Source organism: Danio aesculapii, chromosome 5 (assembly GCF_903798145.1).
Source record: "Danio aesculapii chromosome 5, fDanAes4.1, whole genome shotgun sequence".
Taxonomy (NCBI): Eukaryota; Metazoa; Chordata; class Actinopteri; order Cypriniformes; family Danionidae; genus Danio; species Danio aesculapii.
Window position 1 is genome coordinate 56,426,303 of NC_079439.1, and position 27,942 is coordinate 56,454,244.

Sequence of the window (27,942 nt, forward strand, 5' to 3'; positions counted from 1 at the left end):
AATATTGCATTTATAAATTTCTTAACATTTTTTACTGATATTTGGTTATACAAATAAAGTTCCTGTACCACACCCAACTGTTTAATTGTTTTTTAAGCTTTTTGGACCATCAGATCATTAGACTTATGTATTAATTAATAATCATTCATTCATTTTTTTTTTTCTTCTTAGCACCTTTATTAATAAGGGGTCACCACAGCAGAATGAACCGCCAACTTATCCAGCATATGTTTTATGCAGCAGATGCCCTTCCAGCCTCAACCCAACACTGGGAAATTTATTAATATTATAATATTTAATAATATGATAATTAATATTAAAAGTAATTCGTTTTAAAATTAAGTTTTTCTCAAAAAAGATAATTTTCTTGGTCTAAAATGAGGCAATTCTTTGAAAACACACACACACACACACACACACACACACACACACACACACACACACACGCACGCACACAGTTGCTATGTTAGAAAATAAAATAAATTGTGTGACTTCACTATGCTGTACAATATGTTACATTTTACTCCAAATTGATCAAATGTTGCATGTTCTATACTGCTCTAACCAATCATGAGAAGCAATTCATTGAAAAGCAATTCATTGTTAGCATTTTGTCAGTCTGTCAGGTAAGATTGACTGTGTGTTCCTGCTGGACAGAAAATAGAGATAATGTTTAACTGAATTACTTAATTTTGAATCAGGTTCACTGAGTTTTGATAGAGTTAGTAAGTGCGAAAAAAAAGTATTCAGCATTTTGAAATGTAGAACTTTTATTTATTTAGCTATGTGGTTTTTGGTGCGATTGGGCTAATAGTGCACAGCTAGAGTTTTAAAGCCAATGATAAACTTCCGGTGAAACCTTTTTGTGACTATTTTCGATTTCACAAGGTTGTTTTTACAGCATCAGTGTTGTAATGTAATTACAATACATCAAGTAAATAGACTTAAGCATTTATTTATTTGTTCAAGTGTAAAACGAGATGAAAGACCGTTGTAACCACTAGCGCCGTCAGTAGCAACAGGCTAGCACAGAAATTCCATTGAAAATTATTTCATTAAATCATATTTTAAAGACATGGCAGGGGGAAATGGAATTTAATGCAGTGCTTCTTGTCCGATCTGAGACCCACTTCATATCGTATATCTAACAGGCAGTGAAGATCGCTAATTTTGAAAGAACTCAGACCTTAAACGTGACAATTTTGTAATGGAAAGACAGTTCACTGGAAGTCCTTGGGCTGCGTGGCTGAAAATTAAAAGTCTGTGTGCATATAGCCCATTGTGTGAAGCAGGTGTGTTGTTGTTTTGAGAGTGCAAGCATGAAAGTATGAACAATACTAAAAATAAACAGTAGAGAAATTATTCATCATAATTCAACATGTACTAACGCATTTAAAAAACAAAAACAAATTCATGCTCATCAACATTAGTTAATGCACCATGAGGTAACACAAACTAAAAATGAACAAATGTATTCTCATAAACCACGGGAGTCCAAACTCCGTCCTGGAGGGTCAGTGTCATGCAGTTTAGAAGTTTCTAGTACACCTAGAAAGAGCTTGATTAGCTTGTTCAGGTCTGTTTAATTGGGGTTGAAACTACTTGAAACTAGTACTTTAATTGGGGGTGAAAACACTGACCCTCCAGGACCGAGTTTGGACCCCCTTGTCATAAACTAATGTTAACTTACATAATTACTGTAATGAATGTATCGTCCATTGTTTCTTTATGTTAATTAATTCATTAACTAACATTAACTTATACAAACTTATTGTGAAGAACTTGTACTAGAAAAAGTACATGAAGTGATAATGCAAGATTCTCTGTCTTAAAAGAACAGCATTTTTAAACTTGTAACATTATTAATGTCTTTACCATCTGTTCTAATCAATTTGCATTCATCCATAATGACTAAAAGCATTAATTCCAAGCCTTTGTACAATAGTACAAAAGTCTGGGGACAGTAGGGTTTTGAAATGTTTCAAAATAAGCTTATCATGCTCACCAAGGCTGCATTTATTTCATCAAAAATACAGAACAAATTGTGAAATGTTATTGCACTATAAAATATTTAATATTTAATTTAATAATTTGTTCCAGTGATTTTAATGATGAATTTTCAGCTTCATTACTCCAGTCTTTAGAGTCACATGATCCTTCAGAAATCACTCTAAAAGTATTTATTATTGTTATTAATACTATTATTATTAATGTTAAAATGAATAAATACAATAATGACTGGACTAATAATATCATTTAAAACTACATTCAATAAGTAATAAATAAATATTTAATAAATAAGTATTTAATCATTTTACTTTTTTTGTTTGTTTTTCTACATAAAATAAATGCCGCCTTGATGAACAGAATAATTTTCTTAAAAAACATGGGGAAAAAAACGACCCTAAACATTTAACCGGTAGTGTATATTATGAGTTTTGGGTTAAAAACTATAATCTATAGTTGAAATGCCACTTAGGGTAAATAATAATAATAATAATAATAATAATAATAATAATAATAATAATAATAATAATAATAATAATAATAAAACAGTGCAGATAGACTTCCCTCAATTTTTGTAATAATGCATGATATATTTCTGAGGAACATACTGGGAGAAATATTTATAGTCCTCAGATTGGTCAAATAAAATGTTTCAGATTCTTCCTCCACGTCCCTCATAATAAGCTTATTACGCAACAATGAACAATTTCACATATTCAATAATCAAACAAAAATATATATGGATTTGAATATACATTTTTAAACAGTTTTTATTCATGTTGTATTTTTGGTCAATTAAATCAAATAGTTTCAAATTAAATCAATTTTAAACAAGGAACATGAAAATCTGTTAAATACTTTTTTGTTTGTTTTTAATTATTCCAGTGTTTTGGACACTGAAAAAAATCTATAGCAAATCCCAACAGCTGGAATTGAAACAGCAAATAAAAAAAAAAGCCATTTTAAAAATAAAGTGAAATCTGAACTCTTGGCTTGGCGTCTGTCATGTGTAAGTATTAGCTACCCTTCACAGTCTACCTCCTCAGTTTGCACTCGTATGCAGTCTGTTAGAGGACGGTTTCTCTGAAGACTCCTATAAGGCTGTGTGGCCGCTCCTGCTCCAGGCGGGATCCTGCCCGAGAAGCCATCCTGGAGTGAGTCCGCAAACGAGAGCTAGTCTGCACCCAGGTGAAGGAGCTGAGGTCCCCACAGCTGCGCAGGTGAAGGATGCCGGGACGTTTGCGTAGTGGCAGCGTCTTTGAGGAGAGCTCCATCTGTGTCTGCCTGCAGAGAGAGGACTGAGCCGATGACACCTCTGAAACAGTGATGGCCTGTAGAAATTCAGGAGAGGACAAGAGATTAGAGCAATAAAAATGCCAGAATACCGTGCTAACCATACAAAACACTAAAAGCCTGTAAATCAGCCTGGAGATCTACCTTCCTACAGAGTTCAAGCATGATCAAACACACATGAACCAATTATTTAGGACCTGAACAGCAGATAATTACAGGCAGGTGTGTTTGATATGGATTGCAACTGAAATCTGCAGGAAGGTAGATCTCCAGGAACAGGGTTGAGCACCCCTGCTGTAAAGGATCCAAATGTTGCTGAATTTATTTATTTTTTTATCTACTACATGTCTCCTGTTTTCTGATTGATATTAAAAACGTCAAAATGTGTCATTTCAGTTTCGTGTTTCACATGCTTTTTTGTTGTCGCTTAAACATCGAGTAAATGTGGCTTTGGATAAACGTTTGCACATTTATTATTCATCATTTTATAATTTCCCTGACAACAGAGCTTTAAACATAACTGCAAGTGACAATCATCACGGTCCAAGCACAGGGCAATTGGTGCTGAAAATACATCAAATTGACATCAAAACGGATGTCAAAGAACTGGTTTAAATCCCAATCAAACTGTTGTCAAAATCATGGCATGGTGTATGATTCTATGCATATATCATGCATAAATATGATGCTAAAAATTTACCCATAAATGGTTTAGCAATAAAGCCATTAAGCTATAACCCAATGTATTTTGCAGCCATGGCTGTTGGTAATACTGTTAACCACTTGACACATTTTGACGCTTTGATAATGTTTTGTCATCAAGGTTTTTAGATGGTGTACAAACATTGGCATGGAATGGACAGACTCTTTAAGCGAAGTAAAAAAAAGTAAAAAAAAAAAAACAATATCCTAAGGGAAAAAGAATGTTGACTAAAACTTGTGTGGTTGTAGAGAAATAAGCAAAATAATAATAATAATAATATATATATATATATATATATATATATATATATATATATATATATATATATATATATATATATATATATATATATATACACACATATACACACAGTACATATACTGTACACATACAGTGCATCCGGCAAGTATTTATAGCACTACACTTTTTTCACACTTTTTTGTGTTACAATACCCCATAATGACAATGTAAAAAAAGTACATAAGTATTCCCAGCCTTTTGCTCAATTCTTTGTTGATGCATCTTTGATTGCAATTACAGCCTCAAGACTTTTTGAATATGATGCCACAAGCTTGGCACACTTGTCTTTGGGAATTTTTGCCAATTCCTCTTTGCAGTACCTCTCAATCTCTGTCAGGTTGGATGAGAAGTGACAGTGTACAGCCATTTTCAGATCTCTCCAGAGATGTTCAATAGGATTTAGGTCTGGGCTCTGGCTGGGCCACTCAAGGACATTCATTGATATTTTGGCAATGTGCTTTGGGTCATTGTCATCAAGGTAATGTCGGAAGATGAACCATCGCCCCAGTCTGAGGTCACGAGCAGGTTTTCATTCAGGATGTCTCTGTACATTGCTGCACTCATCTTTCCCTCTATCCTGACTAGTCTTCCAGTTCCTGCTGCTAAAAAACATCCCCACAGCATGATGCTGCCACCACCATGCTACATTGTTTGATTGGTGGATTGCTGCACAGATGGTTGTCCTTCTGTAAGGTTCTCCTCTCTCCACAGTAGAACGCTGGAGCTCAGACAAAGTGACCATCGGGTTATTGATCACCTCCCTGACTAAGGCCCTTCTCCCCCCGATTACTCAGCTTAGATGGCCGGCCAGCTCTAGGAAGAGTCCTGGTGATTCCAAACCATCTTCCACTTATGGATGACGAAGGCCACTGTGCTCATTGGAACTTTCAGAGCAACAGACATTTTTCTGTAACCTTCCCCAGCCTTGTGCCTCGAGACAATCCTGTCTCAAAGGTCTACAGACAATTCATTTGTCTTCATACTTGATTTGTGCTTTGACATGCATTGTCAACCCTGGGACCTAATGTAGACAGGTGTATGCCTTTTCAAATCATGTCCAATCAACTGAATTTACCACAGGTGAACTCCAATGAAGCTGCTGAAACATCTCAAAAATGATCAGAGGAAACAGAATGTACCTGAGCTCAATTTAGAGCTTCACGACAAAGGCTGTGTGAATACTCATGTACATGTGATTTTTCAGGTTTTTTTATTTGTTTCCATTGTCATTATGGGGTATTGTGTGTAGAATTTTGAGAAAATAAATTAATTGAATACATTTTGGAATGAGGTTGTAACAAAAAATGAATACTTTCCGGATGCACTATATATATATATATATATATATATATATATATATATATATATATATATATATATATATATATATATATATATATATATATATATACAGCACTACCTGTAATCAAATTGTGTTTTGTGTGTATATAGTGAGTTTGGGACCATACTGCCAGAGTTGTCGCCACATACTTTTAGGAACGAAGAAGAAGAAGAAGAAGATGAAGAAGTCGAAACAAAAACCTAAAATGCAGAAGAAATCAGGAATCTACTGCTATATTTTGAACAGATCAATACTGCTTATATTTGCCCAGTGCTAAAAAAACAAACAAAAACAACACTTTCAGACCTGCACACACTTATTTGCAACGGCATGAAAAAAGTAGGCTCGATAAACATCTATTCTTTCAGATGTCAGGATTTACAGTGTTAAACTGTAGCGAGCTGGATTCAAACACAGTTCTTCAGTGAGTGTCTTACCTGGTCAATGAAGCTGGCACAGCGAACGGCCTCCTCCATGTGTTCCTCATCTGATCGCAGGACAGTTTTAATGCTGTTGACCAGCTCCTGTACCTCTGGTGTCAGGCTGCAGGACGACTGCTCCAGAAAACGAGCCACAAGGAGTTTCGTGTCTCTGTAGCTCTGGTAGTCCACCAAAGAGTTGGGGCGAGGCTTTCGCTTACCACAGCCCTGTCGTAGTGTGACAGACCCATTCTCTGTTCCAGTCAGTGATCGTGTGGCAGAAGCTGGACCAGGGCCTAACTCTGTCTGTGTGGCTGCTTCACAACTCATTACTGTAAGACAGAAAGGAACAATATAACAGAGACAGATAGTGATACATGTCATGCTTTTCTGTAACCAAACTAAATATATTTTTTTATTATTAGAAAAATCTTGTATGAAAACAGAACAACAAGGGTTTTACACAAAGTGTAACAAATGTGCCCGATCAGACACATAATTATCTTGCTTTAATCCACAAATAATACACTATCAACCACTCCTACCCAAAAAAAGACTGCATTGTTAGTGTGTAATATGATTCCAGTGTATTTATGACATGAAGGAATACTCAGAAACAGACACACAGTCATGGTCAAACTTCTATACGCTCCTTAATTAAGACTGATGCTTTTATGTAAACTTTTATTCTCTCTTTAAGTGTAATCAGGTGTTTTGCAACAAGTCTCTTGTTCATATATTAATATTATGGTTTTAATGCTTCTGCAATGTAACACAGCTAAACAAGATCATAGATGGTTCATGTTTGATGTCCCTGCAAAGCTAATTTGGTGAACTGAACAATTGTTTCCATTTTTGTTAATACGAGTGCAACATATTAACATTTTAACAAACTTTAAACATTTCTGCATCAGCTTATACCCAGAATGCATATGCAAATCACCACGCTTTAGAACAAAAGACTATAAAACGTGCCTCGGGAAAGTTCTCATTGGTCAACTCGGCTCCTGAGGGTGGCTTCAAGACCACCTTATAAAACTGGCGTCTAAGGCCACCACCCAGAACCCAGACTACAATCCAGGAGAACCTTAGAGAACACCCAGAGAAGAAAGAGTTGTTCCGTTTTAGCTCAGGACCGCTTCTTTTTGGGTCCAGTGAAGTGACTTGGACCCTGGCAAAAATGAGTTAGCTCAGACATTCAAATCTCTGATACATTTCTTTCTTTTCTCTCCATCAAAAGTCTGCTCCAGTTTAGTGTGCCGTGAAACCAAAAGTCAACATGACTACAGTTTTTGCCACCTCAACTGAAAGTCCAGACTCCACCCCACTCCAAGCTTTGCGAGGACAAAGAACTGACCACCAGCTAACCATGTGCTCAACAGAGGGAGTTCTTTGCATCACAAAAGGAATGCAAGTAACACTTCCAGACTACCACTGAACTGGTGTAAACTAAATGTAACCTTAAAGAGACCATAGAATAGTTAAACTGATTATTTTTTGGTTCACTTGGTTTGGTCTTACAAAATCCAAGGTTTTGCCATCATTACATTCTCTCATACTCTTATTTTTCTTCCTTTACTCCTCTCTACAACATGTATGAATGTGCGTTTGTGTTAGGTGTTAGTTTCTGTAAGATTAGTCAATAAAGTTTCATTTTATATTTCAAAAGTTCACACTTAGCTGATAACTGATTATTAAGCGTGTTTGGCATGCTGTACTGGGAGAGAGCCCTGAGCTCCAACCCAGGGCATCCCCGTTGCAGGAGTTTGGGTAGATCTCAAAAACTTCCCTGCTGTAGTAGCTAATGAACAGATAGTGATTGCTTTTATAACACCTTAATAGGAGCACATCTACACTCTCAGAAAAAAAAGGTACACTGTGGTACAAACAATGTTTTTTAGGGAACAGTTTTGTACTTTTGTAAAAGCTGTACCTTATATGGTACAGAAAATACATCTTATGATACTGTTCAGTAATTTTTATGGTACATGGTTGAAATGAAGGTACACAATTGTTCTCATAAAAAGGTACATACGTGTTGGACAACTCTTTCTTTATTACAATATCTGTGAAATAAATATTACTGAAAAGGCAAAGTGATTTTATGAATAATTTTCATATTAAAACATGATTCATCATTAACATTAATTATTAAGTTCTATAATACAAAACAACTGGTAAAACAAAACTATAGGCATGGTAAACTACACATTTAAGCCACTTTTAATAAACATTTGTTAAGCATTTTCTGATAAATACATTTTTATTATTGATATCCGCACCTTTTGGCGTTTGCTTTCTTTTACGCACCTGAGCTGAGTCCTGCATATGCAAAGTGTTCATGCAGACATTTTAGTATTGTAAAACTAATCAAACACTGTGCGTAACTCGTTACAATACTTTTGCATAATTCTATTTCTATTTTAATATTACGTAAATTAAATTAACTTTTAAGCGATTGCAAAGGTATTGTGTGAAAATTGGTATTGTGTGAATGTATTTCTGTAACATTTTTGTGAAAAGTGTTGAGAAATGTTTAGCAAAAAATAGATCTTTTGATTTATGTTAAAGTAATTTTTATTCTTTATTGTAAATAGAAAAGGTGCACTTACACAAAAATAAACTTTTTAAAAAACATTGTTTAAAATGTTTTGATGTTTTATATTCACTGAAAATAAATTGACACATTTTGGATATAGAAAAATGCCTTTAAATAGTTCTTGAAGGAACACATTTGACACTGTTAAGGTACAAAGTGTCTTGTCACTGCAGTGGTACCTTCATGCTAACCACTGGGCCACCGTGCCACTCATCAGAAAGGAGGAGGAATAGGGGTGGAAGAGGGGATTGGCTGTGATATGGAACTTAGGGTTTTTATAGTGACTAAGGAATTGATTGGTGAATCATGAATTGGCTAATGCATGACCAGCTGTGTTTAATCATAAGCACGTAATCCTCTCGAAATTAGTTCATAAATAAACCCCACAAAGAAAGGTGCCTGTGCATATTTATGAATCTAATGTCTTAAACTTCGATCTTGGTGTCCTGCTTAAACATAAATGTTTTTTTTTTGATAGCAATAACCGTAGTTAGTCAACTCTCCGTTGCGATTTGTTGTTCGGATTTAAAGAGTCGATTCTACAAAAGTATTACTTTTTTCCTACAAAATTTACACTTGTTTTAATCAACCACAAGCACTGTGCAGTACTGAATCTACATTTTCAAAACTGTTCACCAAATGTGCATTACCAACATGACTCTTGACCAAACTGTTCAGCTCATCTCCAAAACTCAGAGATCATATGTCTCAAAATAAGCTTGTTTTACCAAACAACTGACAACAATTCTCATTCAGAAATCATACAAACTACAAAATGAGACATACAATTTGTTGTGCTAAAGCCTGATGCTTGTTTTCCTGCTCTTAAAATCCTTGCTGATGATGCAAATTGTTAGAGTACAAAAAAAATAATTTATGTAATGACAAAACTAAAACATTTCAAACATAAAAAATATTAGACATTCAAGAACTTTCTTAAAGCTAATTCAGGTTAAACAAAAAAGAAATCTAATATACGGCAATATAAAAATCACATATTTAAAATACAAGCTCATGTTTTAATATGTCATATGAACATATATGTCATATATTTCAAACACTGCAAAATTGGGTGTTTATATAAAGTGTTGGGGAAAGTTACTTTTGAAAGTAATGCATAACAATATTTAGCTAGTCTCTAAAAAAGTAACTAGATGCATTACTTGGTTACTTATTATGGTAAGTAATAAGTTATTGAATTACTTTTTATTACCTGGCTGAGGCTTGATGTCTTTCAGAACTTTTCCTTTCTTTTTAACAGAGGAGCTCTGCAATTAACAACACACTGTATAACCTACATGTTCGTTTACCTTTCAAAAAGCACATCGAAAAAGATGTTAGGATGTTATCTGAAAACTTCCTGACCCCAGAGCTATACATGCCGTATATACAGATTATTGAAAGTTTAAAGCAATGCGTTTGCTACGTTTCAACTATTTGCCTTAAGTAAAATCACTGTCCATTGAGACAATCCCCTCTTCATCTATCTTCGATGCATTCAAAATATTAAAAACATTCTCTTATTGACTGCGTGATTCATTGTGACTACTTTAATTTTAATTCAGCTATTTATTATTTAAAAGATAATTATTTAAACATTTTCGAAAAAGAACCTTAAATTTTATGTTTTTTTTTTTAAAGTAATGTGTTACTTTACTCGCTACTTAGAAAAGTAATATTATTACATGTTACTTGTAATGTGTTACCCCCAACACTGTTTATATATGAATATGACAAAATGGCTATGCTGTGAACAGTGTGAGAATGGAGCGAAATCTCCAGGGTAAAATCTCCAGAAATCTGACTCTACGGACCAATCTGACTCCCCTTCACGTACACACAGTGCCTGCAGTTAAACCCACAGCAGTTTTTCATCAGTACAACAAAAAGTTATGAACACCACTGGTAATAGCCTCCGTGTCTCTTATTAACTCCTCACTTTAAGCTGTCGTGCCGATGGCATAACTTTAATCATGCACAAATGGCAATTGTTCCATTCCTTGCAACAGAAACGCTGTGTTGTGAGGATATTCAATTTATTAAAAATTCAGTATGTAAGTTTGACACCCAGTGGTTGAACTAGGTATTGCACTCCTGGATCAAAACAAACGCAAGCGCAGGTTGCCAGATTGAAGACAGGAGCGAGTGATTTAAACCATGTTCTAAATAAAAGCAACAGCACACGATATTATTACATATTATATATTGAATATTTTCAATATTAAAAGGAGTCCTAACCAACACCTCGAATTGATATATTAGAAACGACTTCTATTTCTGGCAGCTGAACAACAGAAAACTATAACAATGTTCATCTCAGGTACACTTTATGTGCTTTATTCAGTGTTAAATGGTAATAATGTGAGTTTGAATGTCATTTTACATGACATTTATTGCCATACTACTGAAAGCAGCAGCAGATCTTGAAATTTAACGTTAGAACTAAACACATATGAGTGATTCAGCATGTACATTTAATAATGTAAAAGAGAGATGTATTAATTAGATTATAAACCTTACCATTTTGTGAGTAACTACCATTTAGTTTTTACTAAAATAGGCCTGCAAGAAGGCTATACAAAATTAAGTAATGACATAATATGAATTTTAAAGATCAAACAGGCTGCCAAAATCAGCAAAATAAAGAAACATTTGCAATACTTCCTAAATTAGTGCTTTATAATAAATACTTTAAATAGGGGTTTAGCTTTAAAATGTTTCTTTAGAACTTTAGCTGACCATAAAACTTTAAAATCCATGCTTCTAATATCCAAAATGTTGTGGTCTTCTGAGTTACAAAAGGCTAGCATCCTTTTATTTTATTTTGTTTTTTTTTCACTAGATATATTGTCTGATGAAAGCCAGCGCAAATATTTCATTGCTCCATATTATTAGTGTTGTTTTCATAAAAGGGGCAAAGTAAACATTCATAGACTTACTCCGCAATGATGGACGTTTTGATAACTACTTGTATAGGCTTGTATTGTATTTGATTTGTTTGCAGACTGTCTCTGTTATATTGTTTGATGGAAAGAGTGTGCAGACACGTGCTGGTTTCTCAGTCCAGCTGTAACAGCCACGCGGCTTATGAGTCCATTCAGCATGATTCTGCCTATCCCAGCTTCTGTTACCACATGTACAAGTTAATCAATGATGAAGACTGTTTTATTTTTTGTTCTACGATGAGACTTGGTAAACCTACCTTTGACTGGACGGTTCTCGCGGTAGTGCTGACATAAAGGGACTGTCCTAGGAAAATTTGGACATCTGATCACCCTTGTGGGTGACTAAAACAGGGCTATTCAATATTCTGATTGGGCTACAGCCACTCCGAGCCCCAGTTTGGAGCACTCCGAGCACCGGCTTCACTGTTTTTGAAAAGCAGCGAACCGTCATAGCCCAATTAATTCATAGTCCAATTAATTCTTCAATTAATAGCCAATCAAGGGCCCCCTTTTTCCGTGGGCCCTGGGGCTTCAGCCCCACTGCATACCTGTATCATGTAAACATTAAATAATAACATGTAAACTAATGTTTTAGCACAAAGCTTCCTGAGGTTGTGTTGCTGATGACTGCAGAGATTATTTAAGAATAAGAAAACTAGGATTAATCTTAGCCTAGTTGATGCAAAGCATAAATCTCTATAGGAACTTCATTTAGCCTACTTCCATACAACTGAGCCAAGGAAAAATTCAGGCAGGATAGCTTGAAAATCCCAGCTTAATCCCTTGTCTTGCTTTTATGTAATAATCCCGTATATGTATAGAAGATGTATAGAACCTGTATCTGTTAGAAGTAGCAAAACACTTCAGGAGCCTTAAATCAGACTTTACATTAATTATTACATCTGCGTGTGTGAAAGCATGCCAGCATTTCTTGATTTAAAGTAACGAAGATATCAGATAATGGCTGTGTATTTAAGAGTCTCTTGCAACTCCAGAACGTAAAGGTTAGCATTTCAGAACTGCTCCATTACCCTTGGCGGTGAGATCCAACAGGACAGGGTCACTGTTGGACCGGCGGAGGTGTTGTCTGTGAGAATTTCTGCTGGACAAGACTGCAGTGTAAGTCTGTGTAGACCGAGTAGGTGGAGTGGGGCTCAATGTGGCCATCTGATGGCACCTGTCTGAATAAAACACACAAACAAACTATATAAAAGTGGTGAATATTGTTTTGCACTAAAATCTATTAAAGTCTGTACAGTGTGAACAACTTCTAGATCAAATATAAAGTTGCATGACCATTTTCAACACTGATAACAGATCAGAGAAATATTTCATGAGCATCAAATCACCAAAGAATGATTTCTGAATAATGCTTCTAAAGTAATGACATTTTACCTTTAAATTACAAGAATATTTCATTCTACAAGAAAATTAATTTTATTACATATTTATAACATAAATAACATAGTACATTATTAAGCTGTTGTGTTGCTTGATATTTTTATAGAAACATATTTAAAGATTACTAGATGAACAAAGCATTAAAAGAACAGCTTTTATTCAAATGTTTAGTCAATGTTTAAATGTTTTGCATGAAAAAGATCATTAAATCATGTAAGATTGTACTATGTTTGAATTTGTTTACTGACAGATCAAAAAAATCTCTTAAATGAGATATAACTGATGCCATCAAAATACATTACCTTTAATACACAGATGGCATATTTATGGACGGATCCTGTGATACACTCTCGGCATCTTGAATAAATATAGAGTACCAGCATTGAATTCATGCAAGCTGTGTCATCACACATTTCATGTCATCCAAAGTGCCGCTCCATTTTCTAAATCCAGATTTTTTCTGTTTGTTGACTAGAAACTATTACACAAACTGCAATAATTTACTAGTTAAAATGTATTTTCTTCTGTGTCAAAATACTTTGTTCTCTTCTGGTTTAATGTTTAAGTCTTTAACCTTTACATCAACCATAACCATATTAGTACTGTTTCTCTCCACAGGCTTAATAATACAACTGGTTCATACCATCGTTGTGCGTCTCCATCTCTGCGCTTTCTGTGATGACCTCAGTCAGATCAGTCATTTGCACCTCAGTACTTTGGGCCTGATATAAATACAAAGAGTCGGTGAGTGGATAAGGACTGCATTTAATTGGGTTAATGCTAATGTAAGCAAGGAAAACCAGGACATGTTTCTGCAATAATTATAAGTAACAAACCTTTAAAGACAGACCTGTTCAATCAATGAATGCTAAATAGTTTAGTTATTTCAACTACATTTTAAATAATTGCCAAGATTGTTAATCAGTGGTTGTTTTTTAATAAATATATACAGTTGAAGTCAGAATTATTAGCCCCCTTTTGAATTTTTTTTCTTTTTTAAATATTTACCAAATAATGTTTAACAGAGAAAGGAAATTTTCACAGTATGTCTGAAAATATTTTTTCTTCTGGAGAAAGATTTATTTGTTTGTTTTTTTCAGCTAGAATGCAAGCAGTTTTTAATTTTTTAATAACCATTTTAAGATCAATATTATTAGCCCTTTTAAACTTTATATTTTTTTCTGATAGTCAACAGAACAAACCATCATTATACAATAACTTGCCTAATAACCCTAACCTGCATAGTTAACCTTAAGCCTTTAAATGTCACTTTAAGCTATATAGAAGTGTTTTGAAAAATATCTAGTACAATATTATTTACTGTCATCATGGCAAAGATAAAATAATTCAGTTATTAGAAATGAGTTATTAAAACTATTATGTTTAGGAATGTGTTAAATAAATATTCTCTCCGTTAAACAGATAATTCTTACTTCAACTATATATATATATATATATATATATATATATATATATATATATATATATATATATATATATATATATATATATATATATATATATATATATATATATATATATATATATATATATATATATATATATTTATTTATTTATTTATTTTTATTTATTTTTTTTTTATATAGTTACTTTTACCAGTAACTTTTGTGGTGAAAATTACATTAGTCATGAAAATTACACCATTACCAAAGAATCTTGTTTTTTGTCATTTACAAGGCTAAAATCATAAAGTACATAGTGGTCACTTGATCACTAAAATAACTTTACTTATTTAAGTGCTTGGTTTGTTTCATGCCTTTTTTTTTTCAATTTTTAAAAATACATATGAAAAAAAAATCTTTTGAATCAACACTGCTAAAAAAGCGGACAGGCAATGATGCACTCTTTAAAGAAACACATTTAAATTCTATCATGATTGAGTGGGTGTTCGCACTTGGTAGGTCTGATTTAGTTAAGAGCAGCAGTTCTGTTAATTAGTTAGTTTTCTCATCATAGGCAGGATTATTTAAGATGACAAAAACACATCTCCTTGCAGTAGATCTTCATTTGCTTGTGTGATAAAGGAACATCTTTGTTACAGATGTAACCCCCTTGAAATGTGTAAAAACAGGCCAATGAATACTTATGAATTGGCGAATGCCACTTTCACAAATGCTGCTTTCGCACTTTTTTCTTTCGCACTGTAGTCAGTGGAGTATATAAGGAGCACCTGTAAATCCTCGCATTAGGTGTGATGTATGCGAAGCTGTAAACATGAACACACATCACTGCCAAAGGTGCAACACTGTCATTAATAAGATATAGCAATGTAGGAATTTAGGGTGAGTCATAACTGGATATCACCTAGCTGTTTGTAGAATTGTAGAATTTTTGTGAATGTGTTAGGTGTCACCCAGTCTGCAGGTCTAGATGTCTGTTAAAGAGTGCATGTGCTAATGCATAAGAGGAGGCGACACTCCTTGTTGTGTGCACTTTCATCCCTGGGGGACACAGCTTGCCCTAGGACTGGTCGTGGTAGGCAGGGTGATGGCATCCACAATCCAGTGGGCCATCCTCTGTTTGGATATGACATTTCCCTTCTACATATCACCGAAACAGATGAAGAGCTGAGATGAGTGTGGTCTACATAAATAGGCAGTGAACACACAAGCAACAGCAATGAAAGGGCTGAGTCTGTAAGAACCTTGGACACATAGCAAGGCTGAGCAGGGTCTCAGGATCTCTGGAACCACCAGAATTACAGAGAGATCCCAAGAGGGCATCAGTTGTGAATGAGACATTTGTTTCTGCTTCCTAAGTGTCCTGCAATCCATGACGGGCGGAGACAGCAGCAATGTAAACCTTCAGTGTGAAGGGTGACAACTCTACTCCAAGTCAACCTAAAGAAGATGGACAAGTTTGGGGAACCTCCCGGTGTAAAGCGCACTATTTAATGAATAGACTTTATTTCAGGGCATAGACATGATGGTGTTAACCACAGCAGGTGTTTCCAGAGATCTGTACACAAGTGCCAGATAGTGCCCCGCCCTTGAAAAAGAATGTTTTTCCTCAGGGAAATGTTTAAAGGAAGGGTTGTTGTGAGGAGAATGAATTAGGGTAGGGTTTCTCAACCACGGTCCCGAAGGATCACCAACACTGTATGTTTTGGATGTCTCCTTTGCCTGTTACACCCATCACAGGTCTTTTAGTCTCTGCTAATGAGCTGATGATCTGAATCAGGTGTGTTTGGTTAAGAAACATGGAAAACGTGCAGAACTTATGGTCCTCTGAGAAACACTGAGTAAGGAAACCCATGTCCAGTTAGGCCAAAGTGGCACAACAAGTAAGACCTGCACCTCATCCTCCCTGACCTTGCACAGGGTCTTTATGAGAAGGCTCAATGGGGGAAATGCGTATTTGTGCATTCCCCAGTGCATCTGTATTAAGGGGGCTCTGGGGTAGTGTCTCTACTTTTCCTAGGGGCGAGGCATGCGATGACAAAGAATATCCTCTGGTGGTTGACAACCTGGTGGTTGATGTACATGACTATAGCCATGCTGTTCGTCGCAGCTCCGGATTCCATATGCCCTAGGAGCCTCTGAAAAGTTTTAAAGTGGGATCAAGGTGTTCCTGTTGAATTGCTTCAGGCAGACCAGCACAGCCTGGCACATTCTCTGGTGAGATGCACTATTCCAGCCGACTATTCCACTATTCCATTCCAACTATAATGCCAGCTTATAGACAGCTTATGGACCACAATTGTGACCATCACCCTTCCTAGGAAACAATCGGCTGACTTGGTATATCAAGAGAGCAAAGTCAGTTGATGTGCAGAGATCATTATAATGCCTGGGGAAAAAAGATCCTTGTGCTACTCAGCTAATGTCTGAGCCTGGTTTTGTTGGTATGTGGTTATGAAATGCATACCAGAGGTCCGACAGTACTGTAAGCCAGCACCTTTTATTTTGGTCCCTACATAGCACCCATCCAGTCAGTCTGGCTGCTGGGCTGAAATCCAGGCTCTCATCAGAACATGACAACTCAATAGTCATTTCTAAATTTACTTTGACTTGAATTTTATTACAGACAATATGAACACAAAATAATTCATGTTTTGTCTGGTCAACTACATTTCATTTGTAAATACCTATCTTTTTCTGTCATTCGGACCTCCAGCACATTCCAAAAAAGTTGGGACAGGAGCCATTTATGGCTAGTAAAGTAAAAATAGGAAGACATTTGGATATTTCTCCTTCAACAATGCATAACATAATTAAAAGATTCAAGGAATCTGGAAAAATTTCAGTGTAAAGGACAAGTGTACAAGCCTATGGTGAACTACCATCAGGTGGCATTGCATCAAGAATCATCATTCATCTATAAGCCATATCACCACATGGGGTCGGGAATACTTTGACAAACTTTTTTGTTTTCAGTGTTTACATCCTCAAATGCCAGTTAAAACTGTACTGTGCTAAAAGAAAGCCCTATGTTAACAGTGGGCAGAAGCACCATCAATATCTCGAGCTCGGAGGCATCTGGGATGGACCATCACACTGTGTAAACGTGCACTGTGGTCTGATGAACCAGTATTTCAGGTATTTTTTTGGGAGAAATGAATGTTGTGTGCTCCAGACCAAAGAAGAAAAGGATCATCCAGATGGTTACCAGCAACAAGTCAAAAGCCAGGGTCTGTCATGGTATGGGGTTGTGTCAGTGCCCTTGGCAAAGGTAACTTGCACTTCTCTGATTGCACCATTAATGCTGAAAAGTACATAGAGATTTTGGAGCACAATATGCTGCCATATCCAGGGATACCCATGCATATTTCAACAAGACAATGCAAAACCACATTCTGCACAAATAACAAAATCCTGGCTGCAGATGAATGGGATACAGGTACTTGAATGGCAAAATTACACCTGAAACACTTCATCACTTGGTGTCTTCAGTCCCTAAACATCTTTTAAGTGTTGTAAAAAGAAATGCAACATTACAAAGTGATAAATGCTTTACTGTTCCAACTTAATTTTTAAATGTGTTGCAAGAACCAAAATTGGAATACTTATATGTTTATTTTGAAAAAAAAAAAGTTTGTTGTATTGACATGCAAGTCAAGTAAATTTAGAAATCAATACTTTCACTTTTTTATTTGTATCCATACTGTCTCAACTTTTTCTGATTTGGGGTTGTAAATAACGCCGCCAGTGTGGTTAGAGGAAGTGATGTTGCCTGCATCTCTCCAGTGCAACCTCACTGTAAAATAATAATAACACGACTAAACAAAACTAAATAAGTTTATAACATTTAATTTCGTCTCATTTCAATCAATGAAAATCAAGAGATATTTTAGCTTCAATTTATTTTGTAAACCACATTTAGTCTCGTTTTTATTCATCAACAATATTGCATTATAAATTTAGTTATATTCATCGTCACATGATCAGCCTTTTGCTTACATCTTGTCTTATTTCTGTCACACAATAAAGGTTCATTGGCGAAGGTATTTAGTTTTTGTTGACAAAAGGAACACTATGGTAGACTTAGTCTAAACAGGGTGTGCTTCAGAAGAGAAGCAGGTCAAAAAGAAGTTTACCCAGCAGATAACTCCAGCTATAATCTACCAATCTTTCTGAGTGTTCACTGCATTGCGAGAAGCAGCTGAGGAGGTTTGTGCTTTGTCAGCACAAACTACAATCTAAGCACAACAACAGACATACCCACTTAGTGTGGATATGAACTGTTTACAAGCACTGTGTAAACATGCTTGAACCCCAGATATGTGATAAAGCACTCGATAATAGAAAACCACCACATGAAGAAACACAGTCAAAACAACATCTTAAAAAAGATGTGCTTGAAAATTTCTCAATTGAAACAATTAGTATGACAAACAACATACAGTACAAGCATTTTTAGCAGACAGCATTTTAGCAGACAGCATTGATTTTTGTATTTCCAGTGCACAATACAGTATGTGTCAAAAAATATACATTATAAACAAATTGTTTTGTTTTTAAATTTCAGTCTTAAAGACAGGAAAAAAAAAACAATTCTCTTATTTGGCTTGCACCAAAAGAACAAGTGTGATCAAAACTTGAATACTATGAAGCAGTACCTGAGATGCTGGTTGTGATGCAACAGCTTCATAAGGTGGAGGAGGTTCTAGAGGACAAAAGACCTCCACGCCTTTAATCCTTGCACCATATATATGAGGAAGAGGAATATTGTCACCAAACATCCTGACAAAACACAAACATTAACACTGTAAGCAGGCCATGAGGGGATACAACAACAATAAAGAAGTGATTATTGTTTGATCAGAATATTCAGTGAAACTGTACCTTTTCCCACAAAAAAAAAAAAAAAAAACATTTGGTTGCAAAAACATTTCGATTGCCTGCCAATCATGAGCCAATCCACAACCCTGAAAAGGGTGGTTAAGGGTTCAGGGTCAAATAACATAATTGTTAAAAGATGAAGGATACAGATTTTACCACAATTTAACTGTAACCAAGATTGATTAAACATAACCAATTTTCCAGATGATTAACACAGGTTGCACAGATTATTTGTTTACCTACAAATTAAAAACATGACTTACAAAAGTGACAGTAGAAATATTTCTAATAGAAATAAATACTGTTCTTGTTAACGTTCATAAAATTATATAGTATGGTTTATGGCTTCCTTTTTTCAGCCAATACAGCATCAATTTGTCTTAAGAATGACAGATACAAGACCTGCACAGTAGCAAGAGGGTTTTGAGTCATCTTCATGCAGAACAGTGGCCTGGTTTCTACGGGATGGTGGTGGAGGAAAATGTTTCCTGACTCACTCCTCAAAAATTGTATTGGTGCATACATGGCATCCCCTTCAGGATGCAATGTTTGAACAATTGGGTTGCACATGGTGCATCTACCACAAGTATTGGGCCTAGGGAATGCCACGATATTACAGCCCAAACCATCACTGATCCACCCCATGCTTTACTCTGGGCATGCACCAGTCTGGGTGGTACGCTTTGGGGCTTCTCCACAACATAACTCTCCCAGATATGGGAAAGACATGTGGACTCATCAGAGATCAATACATGTTTCACATTGTCCACAGCCCAAGATTTTTACTGCTGGCACCATTGAAACCGACGGCCATGATTATTGACCCGATGGAGCTCCCGTCAAACAGTTTTGGTGGAAACAGGAGAGTTGAGGTGCAAATTTAATTCTGCAGTGAGTTAGGCAGCTGATGTTTTTTGGTTTTAGGATACAGTCTTGGTTAGCTCCAGGTTGATCCCTTTCAGACAGCTTTCTCTTGTGTCTACCTGTTGGATGTGGTTTGTCCTTCTTGATGGTATGCTGGCATTACTGTGGATACCGTGGCTCTTTATAGATCGCAAAGACTTGCTGTCTTGACCACAGATGCAAGACGCACACAAACAATTTGTTCTCTTTTGAACTCTGATATGTCATATGTGCCATAACGTTGTGTTTATTGCAATATTTTAGCAAAACTGTGCTACCTGTTTTACTCTGCTAATTAAACTTTCACACTCTGCTCTTACTGGAATCAATGAAATGTGCAATCAATGAAGATTGGGCACCAGGCTGGTCACATTTAACCATGAAACCCCCAACACTAAATTGGGCAGTGTTTCAGTTTCATTGTCCAACCCCTATATGTTTCCACAGAAATATTAAGCACCACAACCATTTTCAATACTGATAGTGATAAGAAATATAACATGAGCAGCAAAATAATCATATCAGAATGGTTTCTGATAGATCTTGTGACACCGGAAGCAAATAAATTACAAAAATAAATAAATCAGCTCTGAATCATTTAACACATTTGTAAATATAAGATCCGCAGCCCTCTGAGTTATACTGTATTGCAGGCAATACAAGCTGTTTTTTTTTTAAGTCAGTGCAAAAGAAACCCCTCAACCCCCACCGCCACTGGTCGATCAAACAAAAGAGCATGACATTGTTATGCCAAACATTGAAGTGTGGTCATTAAATACCCCAGATGGTTTGAAGAACAGAAATAATCCAGATATTGCCACAATAAAAGTTTATTGTATTCATATTTGATCAATTTATCAGTTTCTATCATCTTTATTTTCTATGACACAGGTGTCAAACACAGTACCTGGAGGGCCGCAGCTCTTAGCTCCAACCCTAAATACACACCTGATCAAAGTAATTGAGTGCTTTAAGCTTGTGTGATACCCACAAATAGGTGTGTTGAGGTAGGGCTGGAACTAAACTCAGCCGGGCTGCGGCCCTTCAGGAATTGACTTTGACACCTCTGCTCTATGCTCTGTATTAGCAATCCGCTTATTTCATGCGGCCGCCATTTTAAAGAACCAAAGCGAGGCTGCGATGGGAAAAAACCCGGAAATATAGGACCAGCACTGTAAACATTGCAGTAACATGCTGTGGACTATAAACCTCCAGCTGTTGCCATGATTTCAAAATGCAGAAATTGTGTAAACATCACTTTAATATCATTCAGCAAGTTTAATTTAAACAATTAAAAGCAATTTCAAACAACATCACAACCTCTGTAAGAGTAATACGCTTAAGTGTCCTCCTAGGCTTCAGTTCATAGCACCAGTTAAACACCGTGGGGATACTTTCCTGCTTCAGCCTATGTAACCCGGTGAGCGATAAAACACTGCAGCCCTCTGCAGCACGCCCTCATGTTGTCTGAAATAGTGCTGTCCTGGTACTAAAGTTTTAAAACAGTCTATTTCCTGCTACTGAGCACGGATGACTCGACTGATCTTCACGGCTGCTTCGCACTCCAGTCTCTGTGTATCTGTGTTTGCACTCAGTTTACCGCTCTTCACCCAGTGCAAACACAGATACACGAAGACTGGGGTGCGAAGCAGCCGTTAAAATCAGTCGAGACATCAAGCAGATCGCTCGTCTGTGTTTGTGCTTGGTAAACAGTGGAGAGTGAACTGATGACCTTCTCAGACAATCACAAGCATTTCTGTTAAGCACGTGAACAAAATGTTTTAAGAAAGCCATTAACAGTGCCTTAAATGTTGGTGGGAAATGAACATTTTTTCTTTTAATTCAGTATCGTGACAAGTCTAATATAGTGAAAGAATCAGTTCGTTAATTAAGTTTGATAAATAGCATCTAAAACGTGTGTTTGGTAAAGAAAACGTTAGCTAACTAGTGCCATTTCCTTTAACTTCGCTGAAAATTATCTCTGATATCCCTTTTTATCTTCACCATTCATTCAGAAAGGACCTTCGGGTCACTCGGAAGGCGGTGAAATTATAAATTTGTGTCACTTTATCTTCGCTGATAAGATATACAGCCAGCTACACAACGTTCCTATGTAACTCCCAACGATACTTCCGGGTAGGGATGGCTGACGTGAAACTGACGTTTCGACACAGTGCCGAGATCCCAAAGCGCAAGTGTTTCAAAACACTGTACCGAGGCATGATCCGAAACACCCAGGTCACGTGACTAAAGTGTTTCGAAACACCTGGTCATGTGACTAAAGCGATTCAAACCATTGATTAGTTCAGAAGCTTTTCGAGACTTGGAGAATCTGCATTTGACTGACAGGGTCATTCGTTAGCTTACGTTACATATGGCCTAGTGGACTGTGCGTGTGCATGTTGTCGCAGTCTTCAATTGACTTTTGGGTTCGGATCCCGACTTGTACAAATACTCCAAAATCGTGATTTTATGTATTTTAATCATGTTACTGTTATGGTGTAGTCTAGATAGGATACAGCTGCAGATACGCCATCAATTTAGCATAATTTTTGTAACTGTAAAACAATAATTAATATTTTACAGTACTGTGATGGTTGGGTTTAGGGTTGTAGTAGACGTTAATAAAATACAATAAATGGGAAATTTAATGAATAATATAAATAATTCTTGTTAACCGCTGTCCACAACTGTATCTGATCTAGCAACAGCCCTGTTTCATGACCACAACAAGCCATATTTATTCGCAAAGTGTTTATTCGGATGTCAGGGCAATGTTGAAACAAAACGATACACAAACAAAGCATCACCAATTGATATAAAAGCATTTCAAATTAACTGTATCAGCCTGGATTCGAACCAATAATCCCCGCATGGAAGTCAGGAACCCTAATCACTCCACTAAATCACTTGAGGATTCGATCTTACAAAGTGGGGTTTCACTGAAGCTGTTCCAGTGCAATACATAAAAAAATGACCACTAGGCATCACTGTAGAGTGGGGTTTCGAAACGTTTCGAAGCTTCGACATATTTGCTTCAACTGTTTCAGTGTTTCACGAAGCCTCGCTTTGCCCACCACTACTTCCGGGTTTCTTCCCACCGCAGACTCGATTTCGCTTTTTTAAAAATGGCGGCCGCGTGAAATCAGTATATAGCAGTTGCAGATGGCTCTTCTTCACTGGTCTATATGGAGTTTATGTAAAAGGCTGCCCTCTAGTGTCCAGTTTAAATGAAACAGAAATAATATTTCTGTGATTTCAATGTTTTAACACTTCACCTTCAGCACATCTGCTTGTGTACTTTATATGATCCTGAAAAGCTTCAGTGTGTTTGATTATTGTTGAACTCTGCTGGATTTCTCTAGCTGTATACATCTAAATTATCAGCATTAATATGCAAGCATCAGTTAGATGTACCAATATTTAGTTTTTTAAGTGACTACAATGAAGGTGACATCTAATAAAACTGGTTCATTTTTTAATCTCTAGTTTTTTTTTTCTTTCTTCACAGCACCCAACATTAGCATTGATTGGAGAGGTTATTTTGTCTTATGCATGAAAAAACTTTTACATCATGCATGGCCTATTACATCTCCCCTTGCATACACCCCTCACTACAAAAAACATCAACAACAATGGTTTACAGTATTTGGTCTTATTCAGAACTATTTAGTATGTGTTTTGGGGTTTATTCTGTAACTTTTATTTCACTAAAACTTACTAGCCATACATAATCTTTTGTTTTTTTTAACGCAAGCATAAACATCAGTCTTTGTTGCATATCATTGTACCACAATTTGTGCTGAATTAAATAAAATTATAATAATAGCTAAGGGTATGTTATAAGAAGAAGACATAAGCACAAACGTCAGAGCATATCCAAATGCCACAATGGCCCCATTAAAACAAGTATTTCCAAACCCTAACCTTTGAAATAACATGTTGTGCAATGTTTTTATTTATAATATTATACATAATATATCATTTAATAAGCAATATTATTATGCAATATTATTCTTTATTACAAAACATATTTATTAATAATAATAATGACGTAATAAGTATAGAAATTATTATAGTGAATAATAATTATAGTGAATAATAATTTAATAATTATAATAAAAAATTACAAATTATTTGTCTTTTATTTTTAAACAAAAGTTAGGTTAAGGTTATAAAAAAAGCTATATATTAAATCATGTTTCATTAAACCCAATTAGCCAGAATTATTAAGTTGTAACAAATAAATGAAATAATTAAATTAAATCATTTCTTGACTAGAGTTAGCAATTACTTTAAGTGATAGCACAATTTTAACAGTAGGCTGTATAGTAATGAAAGGAGCTTTGAATGTTTTACCTGCGAGCCAGGTGAGGAGTATAAGAGTAGAAGGTAGAGAAGTATGAAGGAGGGGGTGCAGGAGCAACAAATTCGTCAGGGTCTGGAAGATGAGTCTGCTCCTCCACTTCCTCTGGAACAGGTCTGGCCTCTTCCTGTCAAATAATCGTCATCATCCTCACATCAATATTAGAACTCAACCAGACAACAAACAATTATCAAACACTTCTAAACAGTTCACAATAACCCTAAACAGTGTTGTCAATCTATTCCAAACACCAAGCAAGAATTAAAACCTTTTAAAAATATGGTTAGCCTCACCATGCATGGTCGTCTGGTTGAGAAGATCTGCATATACCTGAGCGCAGCAGCAACCAGACACACAGCTGTTGCCAAAGCATTCAATGCACACAATGCAAAGAGCACTTTCTGAAAGAGAGAAAACCTTTTAGAGTTGATTGTGCTTAATTGAAATAGAATCAAAATTAAAATGTGGTGTAACAATTAATACACAAATGTGTTTTAACTACAATGCATATAGTTTTTTTCAGGTTTTGTGACCTCTAAAGAGGGGACATGGTTTAGTGGCCAGTGAATGGGTAAAGACAAAAAATCAAGAATTACCACTAAAATCCAGGTGTAAGAACCCACTTTAGAATGTTTTAATACCTGATTCAGTAATTTATGTGCAGGGAAACATTGAGTAGAGCGACGAGGGTTTATCTAGAGATGATGGATATATATGGCAGTAGTGCTTTTCAGAGTCCAGATATAACAGAACTAGAGTTCTTAGACTTTAAATAGTTGGCAATAATAAATATGGACAGTTTCAATCGGCACAAGATTTAAGCTGCAAGCAATCTGACTGTCTGCAAAAAATGTGACACAACACAGAAACAAATATAGCCATTTTTACTATGGTCATTTTAATAGCAGCTACTGAAAATGATGTGCTGCTTCTTTTAATTCAATTCAATAGTTGAATTCATTTTCAACATGCCAATTAAATGTCTCGAAAAATGATGTTCAGACTCACAATAGTAACATTTAAGACTGAGTAAATCACATAATATAAATTCTTAAACAGATTATTCTGTGCATTGTCTTCACAAAATTCTGCACCAAACACAACACAGCAGAAACATTTCAATAGTAGCCATGTAAATAATCTAAATAATCTAAAAAAAAAAAAAGGTTATAATCAAATTTAAAAATATCAAACCTCTTTAACATTAATTATATGCCACTAAGTGACTGATGTTGTTGATCATGGTTCAAATTTTTTGTTTATTTCCAAGATCTGAGATAAACTACACTATATGCTACTTCTTTCAGTAGTATGGCAATATTAGTCATGTAAAGTGTTATTCGAATTTACATTGGTAGCATTTAACACAGAATAAAGCCTCTAATTTATAACTGAGGTGATTATTGTCATAGTAGTGTTTGCTGTTGTTGTTCTTTAGCACCCTTCACAAATTCTGTCTGGGTCACTGCAAAATGTTAGTGTTTTTGTCTGCTAACCATTTGTTCATCACTTTTGCTGTGTGTTTTGGGTCATTATTGTACTGAAATGTGGTGCCCATGGCCTGATTCCTTTGCATAATAATGATATTGTTGTTGATAATTTTTGTGTATTTTTTATATATATATAGGCAGTACCTGCAGTGATTTTGTAATAGAGGCAACAATTGCACTTTAATCGTTAACAATCAGCAACAAATTAAATTGAATAGTTGATTAATTTAAAATATATTTTATAATTTGAATATATGAAGTGAAAGAAAATTGACTTTGTGAAATAATGCTACTTAAAAACATACTGGTACAGAGCTAAAATTATATAAATGATGATTAAAAATGTTAATTCATTCTCTTCCAGCAGGGGACAAATACTGAACTGCAGGAATAACTGTGCTTCTTTGGTTACAACTATAAGCAACGCTGGTCATATTTAATATCCATTTTACAGAGACAATCTAAGACAAAACACTTACTAAACATTTACTATGATAGTGTGTTTCACTCATAAATTAACTTTATATTAAATATATATATATATATATATATATATATATATATATATATATATATATATATATATATATATATATATATATATATATATAAGAAAACATGGAATGTTTTAAATTGATTTATTGTCAATTTTAATTTGCACATACTTTGAGCAGGATTCTCATTGTACCACATGCGTGACCTGCGTAGATCTTTATCAGTTTCTCCTCCTGGCACTGAGCACTTGGAGTCTCTGAACAACAGTAACAGAGATCCCCCTGCTCACTCTGAAACACACAAACACATTTATTGCATTCATTTCTCTGTGACATCTGATGACATTATCTATGAATAGTTAAAGTGTTAGTATGAGTATAAAATAAAGTTTCCAGGTACTTATTAAAATTTTACATTTGAGCGCTCTGGCACAATATGCAATTACAACACAAAGATATGAAGTCACCGATGGAACAAACAAGGCAGACCAGACACAATTACTAATTAAATCTAACAAATCATTTCTATGTATCAGTTTTTTAGAACTTCAACAGACTGTCCACTCCAGTAGCAGTTGAATAATTACTAAACTGAATCTTAAAATATGGATCAAACTATATTTTAGAATGCATTTATGCTTCTAAATGAGATTGAGAAGGAGTATAAGAATGCATGATATGATTGTGTACATGTTCATAGTAACTTAGTTCTTAGTAACCTAGTTAGAATACTGTGTCTATGCTAAATATTGTTTATGAAACTTAGCATAATGATTAAAATGTATAACTATATTTTAATATCTACTCAACCACATTTAAATTTCTTAATTGATGTGACCAAACCATATCAGGATGCAAATGAGGTGAGAAGTTAGACGAAAGAACCTCAGAATGGAAAATTCCCTTAATAAAATCTTGCACCACTATTTGCCAGCACTCTGGAGTTAGGCTAGTATCAAGTAAGTTGTCCAGCACCCCCTTAAAGCAGTTCAGTTATTTTCTCTCTTAAGACACCTCTGTGCCCTCTCTCTGTGAGAGGTCCCCCATGTGGACAGCTGAATTTCAGCCCAAGCCTGACTGGCATCTCATATCCTGTCAAAACAGCCTTCGCCCTCACCAGAACCAGTCAATGTTGGACTAATGGACCAGCCAAAGCTTTGCATTCACATCTGGGACCATCTCATCTGAGATCACATCATCCTCCCAGCTCACTTACATTTCGAAAGCTACACAAAGAATAACTAATCAAAGTAGTTACTGTTAGATATAGTAACAGATATTCTTCAGATGATTTCTGTGTTTAAAATTATGATTTATTTATGATTTATCTTTATCTATTATGATCTGCTTCTCTTTATCTAAACATTACAGCAGTCAG

The 27,942-nt window shown here is 35.4% G+C and overlaps 1 protein-coding gene across 1 annotated transcript in view; it reads right to left on the reverse strand.

Annotated features, from left to right (window-relative positions):
• Window positions 1–2,561: 2,561 nt before the first annotated feature.
• Window positions 2,562–27,942, reverse strand: part of fam189a2 (family with sequence similarity 189 member A2) — a 41,538-nt gene continuing 16,157 nt past the window's right edge. The window contains exons 4-11 of the mRNA XM_056458525.1: window positions 26,736–26,855; window positions 24,874–24,981; window positions 24,574–24,707; window positions 19,089–19,212; window positions 13,653–13,731; window positions 12,640–12,789; window positions 6,083–6,396; window positions 2,562–3,338 (exon numbers count right to left, since the gene is read on the reverse strand). Of these exons, the coding sequence (XP_056314500.1) occupies window positions 3,075–3,338; window positions 6,083–6,396; window positions 12,640–12,789; window positions 13,653–13,731; window positions 19,089–19,212; window positions 24,574–24,707; window positions 24,874–24,981; window positions 26,736–26,855 (1,293 nt within the window). The 3' untranslated portion in view covers window positions 2,562–3,074. The remainder of the gene's footprint in view (window positions 3,339–6,082; window positions 6,397–12,639; window positions 12,790–13,652; window positions 13,732–19,088; window positions 19,213–24,573; window positions 24,708–24,873; window positions 24,982–26,735; window positions 26,856–27,942) is intronic.